At 41.3% G+C, this 27,352-nt stretch overlaps 1 protein-coding gene across 2 annotated transcripts in view; it reads right to left on the bottom strand.

Annotated features, from left to right (window-relative positions):
- The window catches only part of RAB10 (RAB10, member RAS oncogene family), a 114,317-nt gene that overhangs the window by 78,118 nt on the left and 8,847 nt on the right, over positions 1-27,352 (bottom strand). Inside the window, exon 2 of one of the 2 annotated variants that reach the window (XM_017876863.1) lies at positions 22,681-22,788. The exons of the other annotated variant lie outside the window; for it this stretch is intronic. Coding sequence (XP_017732352.1) covers positions 22,681-22,788 — 108 coding nt within the window. The remainder of the gene's footprint in view (positions 1-22,680; positions 22,789-27,352) is intronic. 2 annotated transcript variants of the gene reach the window in all.

Here is a 27,352-nt window from a genome sequence, read left to right as displayed (position 1 = left end):
CAAAAAAAAAAAAAAAGAAATTCTTAAATTCAAACTGCCACTAAAATGGAAGGTAGCGCATCAGTAATTCCTGAGCTATAGTGTACTGTATTCTCTCCTCCATGAAGAGATAATCTGCATGAAAACAATAAATGAAACATTTCTGAAACATCTCTTTCATCTGACTTCTACAGAAGAGGCAAAATGTGTCCTAAGTTTGCTTAGCTGGTTTTAAGCAAGCCTCGCCCACAACGTCTGAGAAAATGACTCAGCAAGACTCAGCCCATATGTTAAGAAGAGTTAAGCAATTAACACAATTAAAGTTAAGCACACGTTTCTCAAATATGCCCAATTTACAGATAAAGAAAGAGGCTCAGAGTTTAAATGACTTGCTCAAGTTCACAAACCAAATTAACTATGATTAGAACTCCGTCTCCTAGCTCAGGATTCTGTCTGATGTATTTGGCACTAAAAAGATCACCTCAAAAAAAAATAAAAATTAAAGGCTCATTATCACAGTCACTGATGGGTATTTTCACATATAATCACTCATAATCCTTAAAGATTAAATGATATACAGTAAGATTTTAAATACATCTTTGTTGTCTTTAATTAGAAAATTCCAACTCCAATCCATTTTCCACATTTTCTGGGCCAACCATCTTTTAAAAATTGAATCTAACCATGTCACATACCTGCTCAACCCTTCCATGGAATTCGAATCCTTAGCATGAACTACTAGGCTCTGCACCATCTCACACCCACCTCTTCAACATCTATTGCTTCTGCTAGCCTCACAAGTCACATTTGCAACACAGATCATCTTTCAGTTCTTTGAACTCAAAAAGCTCCTTTACTAAGTACTTTTTCATGCCCATTTCCTCTGCCTGGAATGATGTTCTTCTACCTAACTTCTAAGCATATCTCATATAGCAGTATAAATGTCATTTCCCCAGGACAGCATTCTCTAAGCCACCTGACCATCCCCTGAAATAGATTAATAACCTGTTTATCTAATTTCACTAACTAGAAAACTACTCTGGTTTGATGTTTCTGCTTACTTGATGAACATATGTCACCCCCCAGCAAACTCTGCTTCAAGTATGGTGACTGTAAGTCTTCATTTATGATTGGTGTTTCCAAACATCGTGTACAAATCTAATGTCTTAGACTTTACTTTTTTTTTTTTTTTTTTTTTTGAGACGGAGTCTCGCTCTGTCGCCCAGGCTGGAGTGCAGTGGCTGGATCTCAGCTCACTGCAAGCTCTGCCTCCCGAGTTTAGGCCATTCTCCTGCCTCAGCCTCCCGAGTAGCTGGGACTACAGGCGCCCGCCACCTCGCCCAGCTAGTTTTTTGTATTTTTTTCAGTAGAGACGGGGTTTCACCGGGTTAGTCAAGATGGTCTCGATCTCCTGACCTCGTGATCCACCCGTCTCAGCCTCCTAAAGTGCTGGGATTACAGGCTTGAGCCACCGCGCCCAGACAGACTTTACGTTTTTAACAAAGTTGCATTAACATAAGTACTGATGGTTTTACAGACATTGAATTGGTGTTTCTAACTTCTGACAAGGTCTTACACAGTAGTCATGTGAGATGTGCATTGTAAACAGCTATCACATTTTAACACATGATTAAATCTAACAAGATGACTAGCGGTAGTCTGCCTCTTTTCTCAACTCTTTACAAATTTGAAACAATTGACATTTTCCTTTTTAGGACACCAGGTCACTATCAAGTATGGTAACAGGCAGCTAACTCCCTCCCTCAGGTCTTGACAGTTGCTGGAAGGAGAATATTTGAGGCTGCTGCCCCCACCCATCATCTGTGCCATGGCCAGTTCCTCAGCCAAAAAGAAGCCATAAAAATACTGTCAGTGAGATCAGTAGGAAACATGGCAAAAATATATACATGGGAAATGTGTATGAGTGGTCCTTTCATAGAGTATACAGACACAGTACCAAACCCTTTTGCTACAATGACCTTTTCATTGTTATTCAGTGTATATCTACAACTAATCTATGTATTTTGAAATAAGCCCTTTAGATAGCAATGCACTCAAGTATATATTTAAAGCAATAACAATGATTTCAAGCAGCAAATCTGAAGAAGCATCAACATTTGGCTAGATGAGGTGGTCCACACTTGTAAACCCAGCACTTTGGAAGGCCACGGCAGGAGGATCACTTGAGCCCAGGAGTTTGAGACCTGCTTGAGCAACACAGCAGGTTGCCCAAAAAATACAAAAATTAGACTGGCACGGTGGCTCACATCTATAATCCCAGCATTTTGAGAGGCTGAGGCAGGTGGATCACTTGAGGTCAGGAGTTCAAGACAAGCCTGACCAGCATGGAGAAATCCCATCTCTACTAAAAATACAAAAATTAGCCTGTCGTGGTGGCGTGCGCCTGTAGTCCCAGCTACTCAAGAGGCTGAGGCAGAAGAATCACTTGAACCCAGGAGGTGGAGGTTGCAGTGAGCCAAGATCGTGCCACTGCACTTCAGCCTGGGTGACAGAGTGAGACTCGGTCTCAAAAAAAAAAATTTTTTTTGATGATATGATACGGTTTTGCTGTGTCCCCCACCCAAATGTCATCTTGAATTATAGATCCCATAATCCCCAAGAGTCATGGGGAGGACATGGTAGGAGGTAATTGAAGCACAGGGGTAGTTACCTCCATGCTGTTCTCATGAGAGCGAGTTCTCACGAGATCTGACGGTTTTATAACGGGCTTCGATAGTCTCTCATTCCCTCTCCTGCCGCCCTGCCTTCCACGATTACTGTAAATGTCCTGAGGCCTCCCCAGCCATGTGGAACTGCGAGTCAATTAAATCTCTTTCTTTATAAATTACCCAGTCTCTGGTATTTCTTCACAGCAGCATGAGAACAGACTAATACAATCAACATTTAATTCAAAGGCAATAAGCAGTCATTGTAAAATTTTGTCAGAAAATGACAACACATGCAGCTGTAAAAGATGCCTTTCCAAAACATTCTGTGAAACAAAACTTGTAATTAGATCCAACGACTGTTCTTCTAAATTAATCTTTTTTTTCAATTCCAAGTTTTCTTGTCCACTTGGGGAAAAAAAAAAAAAAAAACACCCGTAATTGTTCATGTTGGCTTCACTAGGAGAAATTCCCAGAGACAGCTGATGCAAGTTTATCACTATCATGAGATCTCTTCCATAGAAAAACCATCATCACATTAACTGCTTGATTTCCTTCATCCAATTCATGGAATCAAAATAAAGCTTTTGAAAGTCAACTCTGTTCAAAGTAAAACATCTCATATTACTGTATATGTTGTGAATTCTGTTTAAAAACATGTAACACTGAAGATAAAATTTTGTTTTAGTGATGAGAATACAAATATTGGTTAAGTAGACTGTCATGGTAAAACAATATTCCCACTAAGCTAAAACAAAAAAAGGGTAAGACAAAAAGTATACTTGAAATGATTATGGAGTACATACTACTCATTAAACTATATGCAAAAAGACTGTAATATTTCACCAACTCAAAGATATGCTGTAGATGTGGAAATGTATAAATATACATAGTAACTGAACTATACAATCTGTGATCAACATGACAATTTACATATTAAATACATATAAATGACAGCATGTGATTTCTGTTACATGTCATCAATGATATTTCTGGAAATGCTTGAGCCTTTGAAGAACTACTTCATAAATCAACTTAAGCGTCCTACAATGGCATCAAGTTTTTTATAAACGAGTCTTCTGATTTTAGTTGAATGTTTTCTAAAATCATTAAATGTTTTCTAGTCAGGTGGAAATATTCAAAGTATTCAATAAACTGAAGTGCCACAAAAAAAAAAAAAAAAAAAAAAAAAAAACTTCAGGTTTTGAAGTCTTTGGCAAATTGCAATTGTTGAAAACAAAAGCTTGCAAACAGGGAAGTGCCAAATGAAAGTGTTGACAATTTCTAATTGATCAACCATAAAATACAACTTAGTGAGGGCTGTAAAAAAATTCTATTAAATATACATAGCCATACTGGAGAAAACAATCCAGAAAAACACAAGGAACACGGCATTAAAGATACAGCTAATAAAGGCACACAAATATGCACAAAGAATGATTCTACCTGGGTCATTTTTTTTTTTTTTTCCTTCTTCTTAGGGTCATGTTTTTAACAAGCATTGCTGTTCGGTCAGTCAACTAACACACTGAATATTCACTATGGGCACAATGAAAAACTGCGTATGCCTAATGGCTGGAATGACCATGTAACTTACTATCCAAACTGAAACACTCTTTTAAAGAGCCAGCGTCTCGCTCTGTCACCCAAGTTACAGAGCCTGCAGTGGCATGATCATAGCTCACTGCAACCTCGAACTCCTGGGCTGAAGTGATTCTCCTGCCTCAGCCTCCTGAGTGGCTGTGACTACAGGTACACACCACCATACCCAGCTAAGACAGTGAGTGTGTGCACACATGTGTGGAGACAGGGGTCTTGCTAGGTTGACTACACTGGTCTCCAACTCCTGGCTTCAAGAGATCCTCCCACTTTAGCCTCCCAAAGTGCTGGGATTACAGGCATGAGCCACCACACCCAGCCCAAACTGAAACATTCTTGAAAGAGAAAGAGGGTGTTAAAATGATTACATAATTTGTTGAAATATTTGTTCATTTGCTGAATAATTTGTTCATTTTACCTATTTAAAAACTTTTTTCAGGCTGGTCACAGTGGCTCCCAGTACTGTAACCCCAGCACTTTGGGAGGCCAAAGCAGGTGGTTCACTTGAGCTCAGGAGTTTGAGACCACCCTGGGCAACATGGTGTGCACCCCATCTCTACAAAAAACGAAAAAACCCAATTTCCCCAAAAAATTAGCCGGGCGTGGTGGCACATCCCTGTAGTCCCAGCTACTCACAAGGCTGAGGTGGGAGGATTGCTTGAGCCCAGGAGTGGACGTTGCAGTGAGCAGAGATGCATCCCAGCCTGGGTGGCAGAGTGAGACCCCATCTCAAAATACAAAAACAAAACCTCCACAAAACTATTTTCAAAACAGTTGTATTCATTAAAGCAAAAATAAACGTCTATAATCACCAAAGCAAAAGCTTGAGTGCTTATACATCCTTGGCTTTATCACAGGATTTGGCCCTCCTTACTATTTATTAATTACAAAGGGGAAGAGTACTTTCAATGAAGAAATATGGCAGGCTATATCCTACCAAAAGGCTCAAATTTAGTATCTCCAAAATTAGAACAAAATGACATTAAGCAGCTCCTACTGTGATGAACTGAGAAAGACATTACCGCCAAGGCGGGCAGATCAGCTGAGGTCAGGAGTTCGAGACCAACCTGGCCAACACATAGCAAAACCCCATTATCTACTAAAAAATACAAAAATTAGCTAGGCATAGTGGCTCACACCTGTAGTCCCAGCTACTTGGGAAGCTGAAGCAGGAGACTCGTTTGAACTTGGGAAGCAGAGGTTGCAGCGAGCTGAGGTGTCATACCACTGCACTCCAGCCTGGGGGACAGAGTAAGGCACTTGTCTCTCAAAAGAAAAAGAAAAAAAGAAAATACCTATACAGTATTAAAATGTTTGATTTGAATCTAATGGTGAGAAAACAAATAGTGAAACATTCTATTAAGACTCACCCAAAAATGTCAATGTAATGACTGGATTTGTTCTAGATTAAGGAATATAAAGAGACAAGGTAATTAAATTCAATGCATGATTCTGAATTGAACTCTAGACATCTTGCCAGTACCACCACTTCCCAAAATGCAAAAAGTGAGAGAGCTTGAATAAAGATTATAAGGTACTTATTACTGACTAATATTAACCTTCTTGCATGTAATGATACTGTGCTTACATAAGACAATGTTCTTGTTTTGAAGAGGTACATGCTAAAGTATTTAGAGATGAAGTGTCAAAACATCTGTAGCTTACTTTTCAAATTTTCAAATGGTCTAGCAAAAAAAAAAATCACACAAAGAATGTGAGTGAGCAAATGTAATAAAATGGTAATAATGAGAAAATCTACATGAAAGTTATATGCTCAATTGCACAATTCTTTCAGAGTATCAGCAGGTATGAAACTTTTCAAAATAAAAAGCTGAAAGGGAAAAGCGACATAAGGAAGAGATGGGTCCCTCTTCTCTCAGACAATCTGTCCAATATGACTGGAGTCTAAAACTGCCAAAGCTATCTACACAAGAAAGCTAGCCTGAGGAGGACAGTCTAATAGATTGACCATTAGACTTTAAAGAGAACTAGATTCTTGTCTTTTTTTTTTTTTTTTTGAGATGGAGTTTCACTCTTGTCGCCCAGGCTGGAGAGCAATGGTGCAATGTCGGCTCACTGCAACCCCCGCCTCCCGCATTCAAGCCATTCTCCTGCCTCAGTCTCCCGAGTAGCTGGGATTACAGGCACCTGCCACCATGCCTGGCTAATTTTCGTATTTTTAATAGAGACCGGGTTTCACCACATCAGCCACGCTGGTCTCGAACTCCTGACCTCAGCTGATCCTCCTGCCGCAGCCTCCCAAAGTGCTGGGATTACAGGCATGAGCCACCACACCTGGCCAAGATAACTTAGATTCTTGATGAGGTTGCTCAACAAACCAACCCTAGAAGTGGCACTTCTTTAGAAGGTTAAAGTTCTTTAAACTTTTTGTTGTTGTTCAAGCCAGTTTGAAGGTTTTTTTTTTTCTTTTTTATTTATTTATTTTTATGTTTTTTGAGACAGAGTCTCACTCTGTTGCCCAGGATAGAGTGGAGTGGTGTGATCTCTGCTCACTGCAACCTCTGCCTCCATGGTTCAAGCAATTCTCGTGCCTCAGCCTCCTGAACAGCTGAGATTACAGGTACGCATCACCATGTCCAGCTTATTTTTGTATTTTTAGTAGAGTTGGGGTCTCGCCAGGTTGACCACGCTGGTCTCAAACTCCTGGCCTCAAACGATCTGCCTACCTCAGTCTCCCAAAGTGCTGGGATTACAGGCATGTGCCACCATGCCCGACGTATTTTTGTAGTTTTGTTTGTTTGGGGGGGAGGGGATGGGCTGTCACTTCCAAATAAAAGCATCATAATACATAGATCCACTGGAAAAAGTACTGCCACCAAAATTACACTACGGCTATGGAGCAGAGGATGGGCTGCAATAAAGGATTATAGTATTCATACTTTCTATGCTATACAATCTATTACTGTGTTTTTAAACTAAACGCACTACCTTTTAAAATTTAAGTTTAAATAAATATAATTCCAACAAAAACAGATGTATATATTATTGCCTATTATTGGAAATTACCCTTACTATAGTAACTTACCACAAAAAAAAAATTATTCTGGGCCGGGCGCAGTGGCTCAAGCCTGTAATCCCAGCACTTTGGGAGGCCGAGACGGGCGGATCACGAGGTCAGGAGATCGAGACCATCCTGGCTAACACGGTGAAACCCCATCTCTACTAAAAAAAAATACAAAATCTAGCCAGGCGAGGTGGCGGGCGCCTGTAGTCCCAGCTACTTGGGAGGCTGAGGCAGGAGAATGGCGTTAACCCAGGAAGTGGAGCTTGCAGTGAGCCAAGATCCGGCCACTGCACTCCAGCCTGGGCGACAGAGCGAGGCTCCGTCTCAAAAAAAAAAAAAAATTATTCTGAACCAAAAAAGATATCACATACAGAAACCCCAACTCCACCCCTTTTCTGCAAGCTCCTAGAACTATCAACTGTTCATGGTAAAAGATTTTGCTGTTTCAGCAGATTCCTTTAGAGGCATCTGATGTTTAGCCTGGGCAACAAAGTGAGACCCTGTCTGTATTTTAAAAAAAATTAGCCAGCTACATGAGAGGCTGAGGAAGGAGGAGCACTTGAGCCCAGGAGGTCAAGGCTGCAGTAACCCGAAATTGTAGCACTGCACTCCAGCCTGAGTGACAGTTGACACTCTGTCTCAAAAATAAGGTGGGGAGTGGGGGGAGATATTAAGTGAAGAGAGATGACTGCTTAAAATTACCGTTAAGCAAGATAAATAAGACTGGGGACAATGGCTCACACCTACAATCGCAGTACTTTGGGAGCCCAAGGCAGGAGGATTAATGGAGGGCAGGAGTTCAAGATCAGCCTGGGAAACCTAACAAGACCCTGTCTCTACCAAAAAAAAAAAAGTTTTTAATTAGCCAGGTATGGTGGTATGCACCCGTAATATTAGCTACTTCAGCAGCCAACAAGATCACAGCTGTGGTGGCCTACTGCTGTGCCACTGTACTCTAGTCTGGGTGACAGGGCAAGACCCTGTCTCTCAAAAGAAAACAGGGCTGGGCACAGTGGCTCACACCTGTAATCCCAGCACTTTGGGAGGCACAGGTGGGCAGATCACTTGAGCTCAGGAGTTCAACATCAGCCTGGGCAACATGGCGAAATCTCGTCTCTACAAAAATCACAAAAAAATTAGCCGGGCCTGGTGGTGTGCACCTGTGGTCCAAGCTACTTGGGGGCACTGAGATGGGAGGATAGCTTGAGCCTGGGAGGCAGAGGTTGCAGTGAGCTGAGATGGCACCACCACAATCCAGCCCAGGTGACAGAGCCAGACCCCGTCTCAAAAAAAAAAAAAGAGAGAGAGAGAGAAATGGGAAAAAAGATTTCAACTGAGTATCAGCTCTTTCAAACTATATTTTTAAATAAGCAAATCAAGTTCTTGTATATAAAGAAATTACATCTAGTCTGTCTATAACCACTCCCAAAATTATATGTAACTGAAAAAATCACTCATCTAGAGGCTATTTTTCAATGAAGTTTTTTCAAGCAAAATGGAAGCTCTGTAACCATCTTGCCAGACATTCAACTCTGGCCAGCAAAATTTTGTTGTGTTTTGTAACTAATAAGTATTCAGTATTCCTTTATTTAAAAAAAAAAATCTCCATTTCCAGCTTCTCTGGCATACTGTAATAGAAAGAATATGGTTCCTGGAGTCTGACAGACCTAGGTTAACAGTTCTGGTTCTACCACTTACTTTTAGCTACATAACCTTCTTTGATAAATTACCTAATGTTTCGAATCCAAAATTTTCTCACTGGCGAAATAAGGATATACAATTTTCCTCAGAGAACTACTGTGAGAACAGGCCGGGCGTGTTGGCTCACAACTATAATCCCAGCACTTTGGGAGGCCGAGGCAGGCAGATCATGAGGTCAGGAGATGGAGACTATCCTGGCTAACATGGTGAAACCCTGTCTCTACTAAAAATACAAAACAGCTGGGCGTGGTGGTGGGCACCTGTAGTCCCAGCTACTCGGGAGGCTGAGGCAGGAGAATGGCATGAACCCGGGAGGCGGAGCTTGCAGTAAGCCAAGATCATGCCACTGCACTCCAGCCTGGGCAACAGAGCGAGACTCCGTTTCAAACACACACACACACACACACACACACACACACACACACACACGAACTACTGTAAGAACAAAATGAAACAGAGTAATATATATAAAAGCACTTCACACAGTGCCAGGCACACAGCAGTTGTTCAATAATTTCCTCCTCTTTTCCCTTCCATATTAGAGAATTCATAGCATTCACATGAATCCACAAATTCTAAATCCAAACAAGCTTCTTCAAACCCTTGCCAATTATGGAGGATTTATAAAAAGACTGGCATTATAAGTAATCTGCCTCTACCTCCAATTCTAGCTATGTGTTCTTAGAACATGACCATGATGGTATGGCCTAAACTATACTATGCAATCCCAACCTAGTTTAATATTTTTATTGTGGTCAAAAAAAAAAAACCACATAATTTAAAACACATCAAAATTGTTAAAATTTACCACCTTAACAATTTTTAAGTGTACAATTCAGTAGTAATTTTCAGTGTTGTGAAACGCATCTCCAGAACTTTTTCATCTTGCAGAAATGAAACTCCACACCCGTTAAACAAATCCCCTTCATCCCTTCCCTCCCCCAGCTCCTGATAACCATCAATGGACAGTTAAGTTGTTTCCACCTCTTGGCTATTGTGAATGGTGCTGTTATAAACATGGGTATGCAAAGATCTCAAAACCTTGCTTTCCATTCTTTGGGATATATACCTGGAAGTAGGATTGCTGGATCATACGGTAATTCTATTTTTAACTTGTTGAGTAATTATAATTTTATACCAAAGTACTCACAATTTTACTCCAACAAATTTCTGAAACATTTACTTACTATGTGCTTCTCAAATTTTGCATTTTGGTTAAAAAAACAAAATCCCTAAACTAAGGGTTACTCTAATGTATGCTTGTTTATGTTACTAAACGTTAGAAGTTATATTCTAGTAGGTTGTGTTTATTTGATACATCTGTCTCTCCCACTAGAATAAAATTTCGTAAGAGAAGAACTTTGCTGCCATATCCCCAATATCTAGCACATACTGGACTATTCAAACATTCGAATGAATGAATGCATTAGCAAAACAAAAATATACTGCATCTCCAACTTTAAGTTTGTTGGGGCTCCTAAATAGTCCATTGTTAATGATCAAGTACAGATTTCCAAACTGGTAAAGCAAACAAGCAATTAGTATAATACTTCACACCGCAACATCAACTTTTATAAAGCACCTATATTTAAAGCACCTGTATTCCTTAAATACAAGGAACTGTATTTAAGATACACAACTGTTAAATGTGGTCTATGGTTTAGAGATCACTAGAAACAGATATTAAATAATTTTTGTCTTTCAAATATTTGAGAATGTACAGGTATTGTCCTAGGGAGATGAGCAGACATCCCTAACCTCAGCAGTTCAGATTCTAAAGGAGTGAGATGGTCAATTAACAAAACAAGCAAAACGTAATCAGAAGTCATATTAACTACTGTGTAGAAGTCAGGTAAGCCGAATGGTAGATCTGAACGGGAAGAGGGGAGCTGTTGCTATTTTATTATAGGACAGAAAGGGAAGACTTCACTGATAAAATGGTATCTGAGCAGAAACCTGGAAGAAATCAGAGAATATACCATGCAAGTAAGTACCTAGGCAGAGTGGCTACAGCCAGAGAACAAGTGCACAGGTCCTGAGGCAGGTCCTTGTGCTTGGCAAGTTCAAAAGAGAGCAAAGATGATGAATTGTTGCAGGGTAAACAAAACAAACCATCTAAGATAGGAGTTGAAGCTCAAAGCAAAGAGGTATCAGATTTAGCCGGGGCACAGTACAGTGGTGTACATCTGTAATTCCAGCTACTTGGGAGGCTGAGGTGGGAGGACTGCTTGCACCCCGGAGTTCCAGGACAGAGTGAGCAGCATAGCAAAACCTTGTCTCAATTTAAAAAAAAGAAAAGAAAAAAGCATCAGGACATCATCTAAGGCCACTGAGTCTTACATGTTCTTTCTGAAATTGAAAGCCACTGAAGGTTCTAAGCAGAGGAGTATAAGAGTGACATATATGAATTCAATTTTAAATGAATCATTATAGGTTCCCCCTTGTCAAGAAGCAGTTGTAGAGGACAAGAAAGGAAGCAAGAAGACCAGCTAAGAACTTACAATAATCCAGGCAACATGATGGTGTCATGGCCCAGGCTGGTACCAGTGGAGATAATGAGAAGCAGGGAAATTCTGGAGGTGAATCCAAAAGAATCTGCTAACATGAGATATAAGTGAAGGAGGCATCAAGGATACCTCCAAGATTTTTAATCTTCTCAGCAAATATCTGAGTATCTACTATGGTGCAAGCCCTGTACTACACTTCACATCATTCCATTTAATTCAATCAATTTTTTCAAAGTAGGTGTTATCAGCCCCTATCTAAAAGAGAAGTTCCAAGAGACTTTAAAACTAGCCTTTCGTTTTTTAGGCTGGGCATAGTGGCTCATGCCTGTAATCTCAGCACTCTGGGAGGCCAAGGCAGGTGGATACCTTGAGGTCAGGAGTTTGAGACCAGACTGGCCAACATGGTGAAACCCCGTCTCTACTAACAATATAAAAATTAGCCGAGCATGGTTGCGCCTGCCTGTAAATCCCAGCTACTGGGGAGGCAGGGGTGAGATAATCACTTGAACTCGGGAAGCAGAGGTTGCAGTGAGCAGAGATCGCACCATTGCACTCCAGCCTGGTCGACACAGTGAGACCCCATCTTGAAAGAGAGAAAAGGAAAGAAGGGAGGAGAGAGGGAGAAAAGAAAGAGAGAAAAGAAAGAAAAGAAAAAAAAAGAAAGGAAGGAAGGAAGGAAGGAAGGAAGGAAGGAAGGAAGGAAGGAAGGAAGGAAGGAAGGAAGGGGAAAAGAAAAGAAAAGAAAAGAAAAGAAAAGAAAAGAAAAGAAAAGAAAAGAAAAGAAAAGAAAAGAAAAGAAAAGAAAAACAAATTTGCCTTTAGTCAAACATGGGACAAAACAAATTTTAACTAATCCATGTTATTTTTCTCTACACCATCCCCCCAAACACTCTAGCCACTGCTTCTTAATTTCTTGGCTGGATTCCTATCTTGTCTATACCTTAAATGTTGGTATTCCTTACAGTTTGTTTGTTTGTTTGTTTGTAAGAGACTGTGTTGCCCAGGCTGGAGTGCAATGGCTATTCATAGGCGCAACTGTGCACAATGCAATCTCAAATTTCTGGGCTCAAGCAATCCTTGCCTCCAGTCTCCCAGTAGCTGGAACTACAGGCACCCACACCATGCCCAGCTTCCTTAGTTTTTGGAGGTCTTCTCACTCTATACTCATCGAAGCCACTATGACTTCAAGTACTTTTATTTCTCAAGACTAGATTCCACTCCTTACCTCCCAGACATAACACAGAAATGTCTACTGGACACGTTAACCTAGATATCCTACAAGCACATGTCACAACATGGAATATCATGCCTCTGAGATCTGCTCCTCCTTGCATATTCCCTAAGTTAATGGCACCAAATGGCCCAGCCAGCGGCAGTACCAGAAATACGTGGCATAGAGCTAATGCTGCCACTCACGACGCCTCTATACAGCGAAGTACAAGTTTACTGTCAGATCATAAAGAGTCCTTCATAGTTGGCACCACACAGTTTTTAGGGCCAGGCTCAGTGGCTCACACCTGTAATTCCAGCACTTTAGGAGGCAAGAGGATTGCTTGAGGCCAGGAGTTCAAGGCCAACTTGGGCAACATTGCAAAACTTCGTCTCTACAAAAAACAAAACCTAGCTGGGGTGGTGGCATGCACCTGTAGTCCTAGCTACTCAGGAGGCTAATGGGTAAGACTGCTTGAGCCCAAGAGTTCAAGGTTACAGTGAGTTACAATCACACCACTGCACTCTAGCCAGGGTGAGAGACCTAGAATCTGTCTCAAGAAAAACAATAAATAATTTAGGGAATACAAGAAAATACATCTTGTTTATTTTGAGTCTGGATGGTACTCAGAGATTGATAAAAGACTAATCTCCAGATAAACGTAGTCTTACTAAACTGGGTGTTTAAAATTCTACATCTAAAAAAAAAAAAAAAAAAAAAAGGGCCGGGCGCGGTGACTCACACCTGTAATCCCAGCACTTTGGGAGGGCAAGATAGGCAGATCACAAGGTCAGGAGACCCAGACCATCCCGGCCAACATGGTGAAACCCCATCTCTACTAAATCATTAGCTGGGTGTGGTGGCACGCACCTATAGTTTCAGCTACTGGTGAGGCTGAGGCATGAGAACTGCCTGAACCTGGGAGGCGCAGGTTGCAGTGAGCCGAGATCACGCCACTGCCCTCTAGCCTGGGGACAGAGCAAGACTCCGTGCCAAAAAAAGGAAAAAAGAGAAAAAGAAAGGCCAGATATGGTGGCTCACGCCTGTAATCCCAACACTTTGGGAGGCTGAGGCAGGAGGATCCCCTGAGTTTGAGTTTGAGACCAGCCTGGGCAACACAGAGAAATCTCATCTCTATTAAAAAAAAGTATTCCAGGTGTGGTGGTGTGTGCCTGTCATTCCAGCTACTTGGGAGGCTGAGGTGGAAGGATCGCTTGAGCCTGAAGTTTGAGGCTGCAGTGAGCTGTGAATTTGCCAATGTGCTTATCCTGGGTGACAGACTGAGACCCTGTCTCAAAAAAAAAAAAAAAAAAAACTTGTACATCTTTCTGGAGGTACATCAACAGTAACTATGTAAGATAAGAAAACAAAACAGAAAAACACAGGCCAGGTGCATGGTGGCTCACACCTGTAATCCCAGCACTTTGGGAGGCCAAGGCAGGTGGATCACTTGAGGTGAGAAATTTGAGACCAGCCTGACCAATATGGCAAAACCCCATCTCCACTACAAATACAAAAATTAGGCCAGGCAGAGTGGCTCACACCTGTAATCCCAGGACTTTGGAAGGCTGAGGCAGGCAGACCACCTGAGGTCAGGAGTTTGAGACGAGCCTGGACAACATGTTGAAACCCCATCTCTACTAAAAACACAAAAAATTAGCTGGGCGCGGTGGTGCGCACCTGTAGTCGCAGCTACTCAGGAGGCTGAAGCAAGAGAATTGCATGAACCCAGGAGGTGGAGGTTGCAGTGAGCCAAGATCACATCACTGCTCTCCAGCCTGGGAGAAAGAGTGAGAATCTATCTCAATAAATAAATAAATAATAAAATAAATTTTAAAAAATTAGCCAAGTATGGTGGCGCACGCCTGTAATCCCAGCTACTATCTCAAAAAACAAAAATAGTGACTTAAAAGGCATAAAGCCCATATTTCCCAGAGTGTAAAATGTTTTAGAAGAGAAACAAAGATACTGAGAATCATATTCTAATTTCAGATGATGAGAAAGTAGTGGTATTTTAGTGCACTTCTAAGAATCCTCCACTAGACTTGAAACTAGACAAGAGCAGCCGCCAACTGTATACTACTCACCACTGGATCCCTAGTGCTTAGTAGAGGGTGCCTAACATATTAAAAGCCTCAATTTTTTTTTTAATAAACGGCAAATGCAGGGGGATTATAACTTAATTTTCTAGTTCATAAAAAAAGACTATGCTCATCTCAAAATGCAGATCTTGAATTTTTTTTTTTTTTTAAGGCAGGATCTCACTCTGTCACCCAGGCTGCAGTGCGATGGCGTGATCTCAGCTCACTGCAACCTCCACCTCCTGGTCTCATGCAATCCTCCCACTTCAGCCTCCCAAGTAGCTGGGACTACAGGTATGTGCCATCAGGCTTGGTTAACTTAATCTATTTTGAATGAGACATTACATCACAAGCAAAATAAACTATCTTGAGAGATACAAAAACAAATGTAGGAAAATGCTGACAATTGGTGAATCTGGAAGATCTAAGGGGATTCACCCTAATGAGTGTTCTAACTTTCCTGTGTTAGAAATTTTCAAAATAATGAAAAGCTTTAAAATGCTTAATCTCTTAAACAAAGAGTTAATGTTTGAACAACTATTCTGATATTGTATTTACCTTCCATAGCACTCTTGCCTATTTACTATGCTCAATATATATCCCCACACTAAAATATGCAAAAAGAAACTACTAAATTTTTTAGAACTACACACCTATCCGGCCAGGTGCGGTGGCTCACGTCTTAATACCAGCACGCTGGGAGGCTGAAGCAGGTGGATCACCTAAGGTCAGGAGTTCGAGACAAGCCTGGTCAACATGGTGAAACCCCGTCTCTACTAAAAATACAAACATTAGGCCGGGTGTGGTGGCTCACACCTGTAATCCTAGTACTTTGGGAGGCCAAGACAGGTGGATCACCTGAGGTAAGGAGTTTGAGACCAGCCTGGTCAACATGGTGAAACCCCGTCTCTACTAAAAATACAAAAAAATTAGCCTGGCGTGGCGGTGGGTGCCTGTAATTTCAGTTACTCAGGAGGCTAAGGAAGGAGAATCACTTGAACCCAGGAGGCAGAGGTTGCAGTGAGCCAGGATCACGCCATTGCACTCCACCCTGGGTGACAGAGAAACTCCATCTCAAAAAAAAAAAAAAGAAAAGAAAAGAAAAAGAAGCCGGGTACGGTGGCTCATGCCTGTAATCCCAGCACTTTGGAAGGCTGAGGCAGGCAGATCACAAGGTCAGGAGTTCTAGACCAGCCTGGCCAACATGATGAAACACCGTCTCTGCTAAAAACACAAAAATTAGCTGGGCGTGGTGGCACACGACTGTAATCCCAGCTACTCAGGAGGCTGAGGGAGGAGAATCACTTGAACCCGAGAGGCAGAGGTTGCAGTGAGCCGAGACTGTGCCACTGCACTCTAGCCTGGGTGACAGAGTGAGACTCTGTCTCAAAAAATAAAAGAAAAAAAGAAAAGAAATATACACTTGTCCATTAGTATCTAATTTAAGGAAAGCAAAAGCATTTACGTAAGACTAAGATATATAACGAGGTAGATGAACAATACTCCCACTTTCTAAGCACAAATATTTACCAGGAGGATTCACACCAGCAAAAAATCAAGAATGGTAACTTATTATTCAATGCCAAGTGCTATGATACATAGGACCCACTGAAATCCTCTAACAGATCATGAATTTGCTGAATCACTTGCTGTTCAGTATCCTATAAAATAGTATCCATCAAGAGCATAAGACTGAAATTTAAGACTACATTTCTACTTTGTTCAAAAAGCAAAAATACTCCATTTCCTCCCAAGTAAATCAGCCAAGAATTACGCATCTAAATTAAAGTTGTCTCCTTTAAATGTCACTGATCTGGATAGCGGTGGAACTACTTGGATTCAATACTACATGCCACTATCCTAAATAACAAAAATCTCATTATTTTGAAGGAGGACTGAATATTTACAAAAACAATAGCAAAATATCATTCACCCCAATTCTACTACATGTTACGAGTTTTAAAAAAGTGGAGTCAAAATCATTTGAAGTCAAAATCACCTCACCTTCCAGTTGAGATAGTAGAGAAAGATCTTTCTAACCCCTTCTCTCCAAAGTCACACCAACATAGAAAAAACAAGAAATATAAACTTTTCGGCCATTTCAATGAATAGACATTGCAACTGTAACCACAGTAGATGAAAACAAAGAAGCTTATGACTTCAAGGCCCACTGAAGACACCAGAGAGGAACAAGTCAATTCATTTGGGAGGGTTTAGCAATAAGAGGTATCAGACACCAAGGCAGAAAGTGAGGGCTCTATATAAGGACACCCCAATACATAGCTTCCATCTCACATAGCAATATTGTCAACCCTCAAGACCAAGTAGGCATCTAAAGGCTCATTCTCTAGAAAATCTGCAACAGATACACTCAGGAACACCAAGTTAAATGGAGCATGGGAATGAGACTACAGACAGGGAGATTTGAAAAAAATAAGGAGATTAAATACAAATGTGTATAATGAAACTAAAGTTAACCCCACACCTGCCCACCCAAGTTCCTTTAGCTGCTCAGATTCAAACAAGCAAGCAGTGAAGCTTACATTCTCCTCCTCACACTCGAGGCAGGTGATCTGAGTCTTTCTCTGAAGGAACAGAATGGCTCCATAAACAAGACCAACAGACATTAATGTTTGGAATCTCTCTCAGTGAAAAAAAAAAAAATAGGCTCATTGTTCCATTATCTTGTAGCACAGCCCACCAGTGAAAAGTCCTGCCCATGTTTACAGACCTCGAAAACATCTTTTCTTTGAGACTGGGTCTCTCTGTCACCCAGGCTGGAGAACAGTGGCGTGATCATGGGTCTCTACAGCCTCAACCTCCCAGGCTCAAGCAATCTACTTACATCTGCCTCTCAAGTAGCTGGGATTACAGGCGTGGACCACCATGATCAGCTAATTTTTTTTTTTTAATTTTTTGAAGAGACGGGGGTCTCCCTATGTTGCCCAGGCTGATCTCAAACTCCTGGGCTCAAGCAATCCTCTTGTCTCAGCTTCCCAAAGTGCTAAGATTACAGGCATAAGCCACTGCGTCCTGCTGCAAACATCTTTTTAATGACTTTTTTTTTTTTTTTTTTTTTTGAGACTGAGTCTCGCTCTGTCGCCCAGGCTGGAGTGCAGTGGTGGGATCTCAGCTCATTGCAACCTCTGCCTACCGGGTTCAAGCGATTCTCCTGACTCAGCCTCCTGAGTAGCTGGGATGACAGGTGCGCGTCACCATGCCTGGCTAATTTTTGTATTTTTAGTAGAGACAGGGTTTCACCATGTTGATCAGGCTGGTCCTGACCTCCTGATCCGCCTTCCTCAGCCTTCCAAAGTGCTGGGATTACAGACGTGAGTCACCTCACCAGGCTTTTAATGACTTTTTTTTTTTCAAGACAGAGTCTCACTTTGTTGCCCAGGCTGGAGTGCAGTGGCGTGATCTCGGTTCACTGCAACCTCTGCCTCTTGGGTTCAAGCGATTCTCCCGCCTCAGCCTCCCGAGTAGCTGGGACCATAGGAGCTCACCACCACGTCAGGCTAATTTTTTTTTTTTTGTATTTTTAGTAAAAACGGTGTTTCAGCATGTTGGCCAGGATGGTCTCGATCTCTTGACCTCGTGATCCACCCACCTTAGCCTCCCAAAGTGCTGGAATTACAGGTGTGAGCCACCACACCTGGCCTTTAATGACTCATTCTTAATTATGAACGTGCAGCCTGAAATCAACAATCATTTGAGGAAGGCTTCCAAAATAAAATACACAATAAAACAAGGGGTTGGGGGCAAAAAGGGAGGACTTGAAGGGAAGAGAAAACAAGAAACAGAAGAAAGCAATCCTCCAAGAAGAGAAAACAGTGCATTCAAAAAACAAGAATTTTAAAAAACAAATGTATGCCAGGCATGGTGGCTCACACTTAAAATCCCAGCACTTTGGGAGGCCAAGGTAGGAGGATCAATTGAGCCCAGGAGTTAAGATCAGCCTGGACAACACAGTGAGGCCCAGTCTCTACAATAAATTTAAAAATTAACCAGATGCAGTGGCACATGCCTGTAGTCCTAGCTACTTGGGAGGCCGAGGTGGGAAGATCACTTGAACCCAGGAAGATCACTTAAGCCCGGGACGTTAAGGCTGCAGAGCCCTGATCACGCCACTGCACTCTAGCCTGGGCGACAGAGCAAGACTCTGTCTCTAAAAAGAAAAATCAAACAAAAAAATTTAAGGACCAGGCACAAGGACTCACACCTGTAATCAATCTCAGCACTTTGGGAGGCTGAGGTGGGACAATCACCTGAGCCCAGGAGACAAAATGAGACCCATGTATACAAAAAAAAAAAAAAAAAGAGGCCGGCGCGGTGGCTTCCAAGCCTGTAATCCCAGCACTTTGGGAGGGCCGAGACGGGCGGATCACGAGGTCAGGAGGATCGAGACCATTCCTGGCTTAACATGGTTGAACCCCATCTCTTACTAAAAAAATACAAAGAAACTAAAGCCGCGGCGAGGTGGCAGGCGCCTGTATCCCAGCTACTCGGTGGAGGCTGAGGCAGGGAGAATGCGATAAACCCCGGGAGCGGCTTGCAGTGAAGCTGGAGATCCGGCCACCGCACCTCCATGCCTGGGCAACAGAGCGAGGGGTGGACTCCGTCTCAAAAAAAAAAAAAAAAAAAAAAAAAAAAAAAAAAAAAAAAAAAGAGGAAAACATTAGCATTAGCCAGGTGTGGTGGTGGTATGCACCTGTGGTCCCAACCACTCAGGAGGCTGAAGTGGGAGGAGTGCTTGGGCCCAGGAGGTTGAGGCTGCAGTAAGACTGTCACAAACCTGGGTGACAGAGTGAAACCCTGTCTCAAAAAACAAAAAAAAAAAAGTTAAGGAATAGACAAGAAAAAACTACTAGAAATTAAAAATATGACAGCTGAAATAAAACCTTCAATATAAAGGTAAAAAGATAAAATCAAAGAAATCTCCCAGGCAGTGGAACAAATTAACAAAGTTGGAAGGACCTGGAAAGGCTCACCAAGTACCCAGAACAACCGATTTATTAAGGAAGACCCACCTACCAAGGTACATAATTATGAAATTTTTTATTAAGAATTTAAAAAATTAGAAATCTTCCAGAGATAAACTAGGCTACTATAAATAAATAATTATCCTATTAATAAAGGATAAAGGATCAGAATGGTATCAGAACTGTCAGCAACTAGAAGACAATGGAGTAATGTCTTCAAAGTCCTAAGGGAAAATTGTTTTCAACCTAGAACTCTATGCCTTGTCAACCACTCAACTGAGTGAAAAGGGAAGAATTAAGACACCGTCAAACATGGAAGGCCTCAAAAAATTTCCTTTACCATGTACCCTTTTAGCAAAAAGCTACGACAGGATGATATGCTCAAAGGGAGTAAACCAACAAAGAAAGGTATTGCAAAAAAACAGGGTATCACATACAGGAGAGACACTTAGGAAATTCCCAAGGCATTAATTGTGCAACCAGGCATAATTAATAACCAGTCCATTATTGAAGCAGGACAGAGAAAATATCTAACAGAGAGGTATCCAGGAAAACAATAGAAACCAAAAGATTATTTATCTGGTGGTTTGGCTATGCGGAAATTCATTTTGAGAGGTTGCTGGAGTACATAGGAAGATGGAGATTAATCAAATAAAGAGGACTTTTTAACTTCAGAGGAAAGGAAATAGAGTAGGCTACTTGACTAAATGGAATATTTATACAGGCATAGTAATGTAACCACTGCATACCAATTTAACAAAGAATTAAAACAGAGAGTTGCATGAGATTATAAAAGGTTAAAATTCTCATCTAGGCCAGGCATGGTGGCTTATGCCTGTAATCCCAGGCTGAGGCAGGAGGATCACCTGAGGTGAGAATTTCGAGACCAGCCTGGCCACCATGGTGAAACCCCATCTCCACTAAAAATACAAAAATTAGCCAGGCTTGGTGGCACATGCCTGTAATCCCAGCTACTTGGGAGCTGAGGCAGGAAAATTTCTTGAACCCAGAAGGTGGAAGTTGCAGTGAGCAAAGATCGTGCCACTGCACTCCAGCCTGAGCAACAAGAGTTAAACTCCATCTCAAAAAAAAAAAAAAGAGGAAAAAAAAAACTTTCAGAAAGCACAGTGTAAATTATGGCAAGAGTCAACCACTAAGTCAATTTTCATTCCTGTCGGGTCATACAGAATCTCTGAAACCCTGAGAACACCTACATCATCTGATTAACTATATGAAATTAGGTGAGGGGGAAAGGCCTTCATATTCAATAAATGGTACGGGAGCAACCAGACATCCCTTCCACAAGCAAAAAAAAAAAAAAGGTCTACCTCAACCTAAACCCTACACCATATACAAAAGTAACTCAAAATAGGGTCACATGTAAAATATAAAATTATAAAACTTTTAGGAAAACACAGAAGAAAATATTTGGGATCTATGATGGACACAATTCTTAAACACCAAAAGCATGATCCACAAAAAGAGAGAAAAGTCCAAAAGCATGATTTATAAGTCAGACCTCATCTAATTTCCAAGTTTGCCCTGTGAAAGCCCATGTGAAGAGGATGAAAAGCTACAGACTGGAAGAAAATATTTGTAAACCACATATCCAACAAAGGACTAGAATTTTATTTTATTTTTTTTGAGATAGTCTCACTGTCGCCCAGGCAGGAGTGATCACAACTCACTGCAGCCTCAACCTCCCTGGCCTCAGCTGATCCTCCCATCTCAGTCTCTCAGGTAGCTGGGACTACAGGTGCACACCACCACATCCAGCTAATTTTTTTCTTGGGCTTGTTGCCCAAGCTAGTCTCAAGCGACCCACCCACCTAAGCCTCCCAAAATGCTGGGATTACAGGCATGAGCCACTGCACCTGGTCAAGACTAGAATTTTAAATGTACAAAGAACTCTCAAAACTCAACAGTTAAAAAACAATCCAATTAGAAAACGGGCAACCATAGGAACAGACATTTTCCCAAAGATGGCAAATAAGCACAGAAAAGGACTTTTCAACACCTTTGGCAATCAGGAAAATGCAAATTAAAAACCACAATGAGATTATCACTACACACTTATCAGAATGACTAAGGTACAAAATAGTATGATAACGTTATCAAATGCTGGTGAGGATGCAGAGAAAGTGCACTCATACACTGCTGAAGATGGGGGTATAAAATGGTATAGCCATTCTGGAAACAGTCTGGTAGTTTCTTATAAAAAGAAACATGCAATTACTATGTGACCCAACAACTGCAGTTTTGGGTGTTTATTCCAAAGAAATGAACATTTATGATCACACAACCTGTACACAAAATATTCCTAGCAGCTTTATTCATATTAGCTAAAAATTGGAATCAGCCCAGATGTTCCTCAATGGGTGAAGATTAAACTGTGGTACATACCATGAAGTAAACTACTCAACAATTGAAAAAGGAAAGAAAGAAAAAAAAAAAAACTACTGGGCCCAGCATGGTGGCTCACGCCTGTAATCCCAACACTTTGTGAGGCTGAGGCAGGTGAGGTGGATCACCTGAGGTCGGGAGTTCAAGACCAGCCCAGCCAATGTGGTGAAACCCCATCTCTACTAAAAATACAAAAATTAGCTGGGCAAGGTGGCGGGCGCCTGTAATCCCAGCTATTTGGGAGGCTGAGACAAGAAGAATCACTTGAACCCCGGAGGCAGAGGTTGCAGTGAGCCAAGATCGTGCCATCGCACTCCAGCCTAGGGAACAGAGCAAGATTCTGCCTCAAAAAAAAAAAAAAAAAAAAAACTAATGATACACACAACTTGGATTAATCTCCAGGGAATTATGCTGAGTTGGGGGGTGGGGGGGAGCCAATCCTAAAAGGTTACATTCTATATGATTCCATTTATATAACATTTGGAAAATGACGAAATTTTAGAAATGGAGGACAGTTTCATAGTTACCAAGGTTTGGAGTGTAGAAATATCGGGAGGCTACGATTATAAAAGAACATGAAGGGTCCTTGTTCCTTGGAACTGTTGTAAATTGACCATGGTGGTGGATACATGAACCTATATGAGTGACAAAATTGTGCCAAATTTAATATACACACAAATGAATAAAAATAAAACTGGGGAAATTTTAATAAAGCTGGTGTTATTACACCAGATGTCAATATTCTGGTTGTGATGTTATAAGTTTCCCAAAACTGTTACCATTGGGAGAAACTAGGCAAAGTGTACAAGAGATCCCTTTGTATTATCTTTTACAACTGCAGAAGAAATTACAATTATCTTAATTAAAATTTCAATTCAAAAAAGTCTGTACAGAAGCACTGCTAATTATATGAAAGAAACAAATCAACACTGTCCTTTGTTCTAATTTTGATATGATGTACTTTTTGGGTCTCCAGAATAATGGTTTTTCCATTTTCTAATGTTTTACAACCTTGGAAGCTCTGTTTCTGGGTCATATTTGAAACACAGCATTCTAGGCCAGGTGTGGCGGCTCCCACCTATAAATCCCAGCACTCTGGGAGGCTGAGTCAGGAGTACTGATTGAGCCCAGGAGTTCGAAACCAGCCTGGGCAACATGGCGAGACCCCGTCTCTGTTAGTTTTTTTAAATCAATAGTAAATAATAAATAAAAAAAAAAGAAATGTAGCATTCCATCAATAGATGCTGTTTTCCTCAAAAATATTATTTTTCAGCTCTGGAAAGAAGAATAAACATCAAGCAATCATTTATGCTTGCAACCCAAAATACACTGCACTGCCTTCAAATAAAATGTTTTTCTCATTTCAGATTTCCCTTAAGACTGAGTTTTCTGCACTAAAATTTTATTCTAATCAACTTTTCAAAGTCCTTTTTTTTTTTTTTTTTTTGAGATGGAGTTTCGCTCTTGTTGCCCAGGGTGGAGTACAATGATGTGATCTTGGCTCACCATAACCTCTGCCTCCTAGGTTCAAGCAATTCTCCTGCCTCAGCCTCCCAAATAGCTGGGATTACAGGCATGCGCCACCACGCCTGGCTAATTTTGTATTTTAGTAGAAATGGGGTTTCTCCATGTTGGTCAGGCTGGTCTCGAACCCCCGACCTCAGGTGATCCGCTGGCCTCGGCCTCCCAAAGTGCTGGGATTACAGGCATGAGCCACCACACTGGGCCTCAAATTCCTTTTCTTATAATCCAAAGTTAATGAACTAATTTCATAAACCCTCAATTGTTCATCCATTTGAAGGAACCACCTCTATGACCTTTACAAGACTTTTAGTCTTCTGGGTTCAGATAATGTCTTGTTAACCTCAACATCCTTTGTAACTCTTTTAAACTCTCTTTTATATATAAAATAAAGTTTTAAAAGCTGGCCTTGGTGGCTTGAGAGGTTGAGGCAGGAAGACTGCTTGAGCCCAGGAATTTGATCCAGTCTAGGAAACACAGCAAGACCCTGTCTCTACAAAAATCAAATAAAATCAAAAGTAAACTCCTCCTTTATGACTTAACTATCTCAGTAGTTTCCCCATGCAAATCTCTTCAGCTAATCATACAATTCATACTTTGTGCTAAATAATGGTCTCTTATTTGTAAATCAACACTCAACAAGCTCCTACTCCTCTGTTTACAACTACTACAACAGCTCTGCCTGGGCAATCTTCTACTACTAAAAGTTGAAAGAGATTGCCAATATTTCTCCTATCGGTCTCTCCCTTCTGCAAACAAAACAAGAATGGCGGTATTTCCTTTGCCGTGCTTGTGCATCATTATCCACCACAATTCTTGAAACGAAAATAATTATCCCTAACATCATCGGCTCTTCTCTATTATGCTCTAAGTTGGCAAAGGACAAGTAACCTGAACAAAATCCTTGATATTTTATTCTAAGACTTGTTACTTCCCTATTCTTGCCCCTCCAAAAAAAAACAAAAACAAAACCACAGCAACTCTACTTTTCAAATTGAAATTGATGAGCAGGAAGACTATCATTGATTTTTTTACACACAACAATGAAATTCTCAGAATGAGCAATGTGGTTATGAATAAGATTGGCTGTGGATTCTTATAAAAACTCCTGGCCGGGCATGATAGCTCATGCCTGTAATCCCAGCACTCTGGGAGGTCGAGGCGGGCAGATTACCTGAAGTCAGGAGTTTGAGACCAGCCTGGTCAACAGGGCCAAACCCCGTCTCTACTAAAAACACAAAAATTAGCCGGGCATGGTGGCGCATGCCTGTAATCCCAACTACTTGGCAGGCTGAGGCAGGAGAATCATTTGAACCTGGGAGGCGGAAGTTGCAGTGAGCAGTGGGCGGAGATCGGAGATTGACTGCACTCCAGTGAACAAAAGTGAAACTCTGTCTCAAAAAAAAAAAAAACAACTAATTAGCCATGTGGCCTTTTGGCCTTCTGGAATTTACTTCACCTCACAGCGGAGATCGGAGATCAGAGATCAGAGATTGACTGCACTCCACTGAACAAAAGTGAAACTCTGTCTCAAAAAAAAAAAAACAACTAATTAGCCATGTGGCCTTTTGGCCTTCTGGAAGTTACTTCACCTCACCAGTCATAGTTTTCCCACTTTGAAAATTCATTTAAGGGTTCATTCTTGCACTAACATTCTGTGATTCTAACATTCCAAGAAGGTCTATGTAGATACAGACAACAAAAAGACAAATCTGCCTTCAACATCTGAAAGTAGAGACCAGTGATACTGAAGCATGGGAAAGTACCATAAAGGATCCTCTTGATTCACAACCACTGGTTAACAGTAGCTAACACCTGGAACAGGAGGGGCTGTCTGCGATCAAATGCTCTTTTAGAGAGCTGGGTCAAGTGTTAGTTTTTTGGGTTTTGTTGGGCAGTGGGGAAAATATATCTAAACCATTTAGCATTTAAACCGTTTTTTAAAACACAGCATAAAACGTAACATTAAATTTGCCACCTTAACCATTTTTAATGTGTACAGTTCAGTAGCTGTTAAGTATATCACACCATTGTGCAACAGATCTCCAGAGCCTTTTCATTTTGCAAAACTGTAATGCACTGTTTTATATTCATTAAACACCTTCCTATTTCCTTCTTCCCCAGTCCCTGGTAATCACCATTCTTTGTTTCTATGAATTTGACTTCAGATAGCCTCATATCCACATAAATGAAACCACATAGTATTTGTCTTTTCATGCATTTCAAACATTTTTAACTGTACAATTCAGTGGCATTAAATTAATTAACACTGTTATACAACCATCACCACTATTCCTCTCTGGAACTTTTTCATCCTCCCAAACTAAAACTGTGCTCATTAAGCAATAACTCCCCATTATCCTGTCCCCCAGGCCCTAGTAACCACTATTTCACTAATTTGTCTACTATAGGTACCTCGCACATTATTTGTCCTTTTGTGTCCAACTCATTTTACCTAGTAAACTATTTTCAAGGTGCACCCATGTGGTAGTATGTTAGAATTTCCCTCCCTTTTAAGGCTGAATAATATTCCATTTTATGTGTATACCACATTTTGTTTATCCATTCATCCACTGATGAACACGTGAGTTGTTTCCACCTTTCAACTACTGTGAATAATGCTGCTATAAACGCTGGTGTGAGAATAGCTGGGTTTTTTTGTTGTTGTTTTGAGACAGGGTCTTGCTCTGTCACCCAGGCTGGAGAACAGTGGCACGATTATCAGCTCACTGCAACCTCCGCTTCCTGGGTTCAAGTGATCCTCTTGCCTCAGCCTCCCAAGTAGCTGGTACTACAGGCATGCACCACCATGTACAGCTAATTTTGGGGGGTTTCTTGGTAGAGACAGGATCTCACCATTTTGCCCAGGCTGGTCTTGAACTCCTGAGCCCAAGTGATCTGGCCTCCTAAAGTGCTGGGATTTACAAGCATGAACCACCCTGCCTGGCCCTGTTTGAATCTTTGATTTAAATTATTCTGGATATAACTTGAAGTGAGATCACTAGATCATATGGTAATTTCCTTTTTAATTTTTTGAGAAACCACCCTATTGTTTCTGTGGCTGCACCATTTCACATTCCCACCAGCAGTGCACCAAGGTTCCAATTTCTCTACAACCTTATCACTTGCTTTTGTCTTTTGTTATTATTGTTATAACTATCCTAAATGGTCGCAAAATAACATCTCATTGTGGTTTTGATTTGCATTTCCCTAATTATTAGTGATGCTGAACATCTTACCACATGCTTATTGGGCATCTGCTTATCTTCTTTGGAGAAATACCTAGATAGGCTTTTTTTTTTTTTTTGAGACAGAGTCTCCGCTGTCGCCCAGGTTGGAGTGCAGTGGCGCAATCTCGGTTCACTGCAAGCTCCACCTCCCGGGTTCATGCCATTCTCCTGCCTCAGCCTCCCGAGTAGCTGGGACTACAGGTGCCCGCCACCACGCCCAGCTAATTTTTTTGTATTTTTAGTAGAGACGGGGTTTCACCGTGTTAGCCAGGATGGTCTCGATCTCCTGACCTCATGATCTGCCCGCCTCGGCCTCCCAAAGTGCTGGGATTACAGGTGTGAGCCACTGCGCCTGGTCAGCTTTTTTTTTTAAATAGTAATTATGAAACACTTCGGCCGGGCGCGGTGGCTCAAGCCTGTAATCCCAGCACTATGGGAGGCCGAGACG

Source organism: Rhinopithecus bieti, unplaced genomic scaffold, assembly GCF_001698545.2.
Source record: "Rhinopithecus bieti isolate Rb0 unplaced genomic scaffold, ASM169854v2 scaffold_7681, whole genome shotgun sequence".
NCBI classification, from domain to species: domain Eukaryota; kingdom Metazoa; phylum Chordata; class Mammalia; order Primates; family Cercopithecidae; genus Rhinopithecus; species Rhinopithecus bieti.
This window is presented reverse-complemented; position numbering and strand designations above follow the sequence as displayed.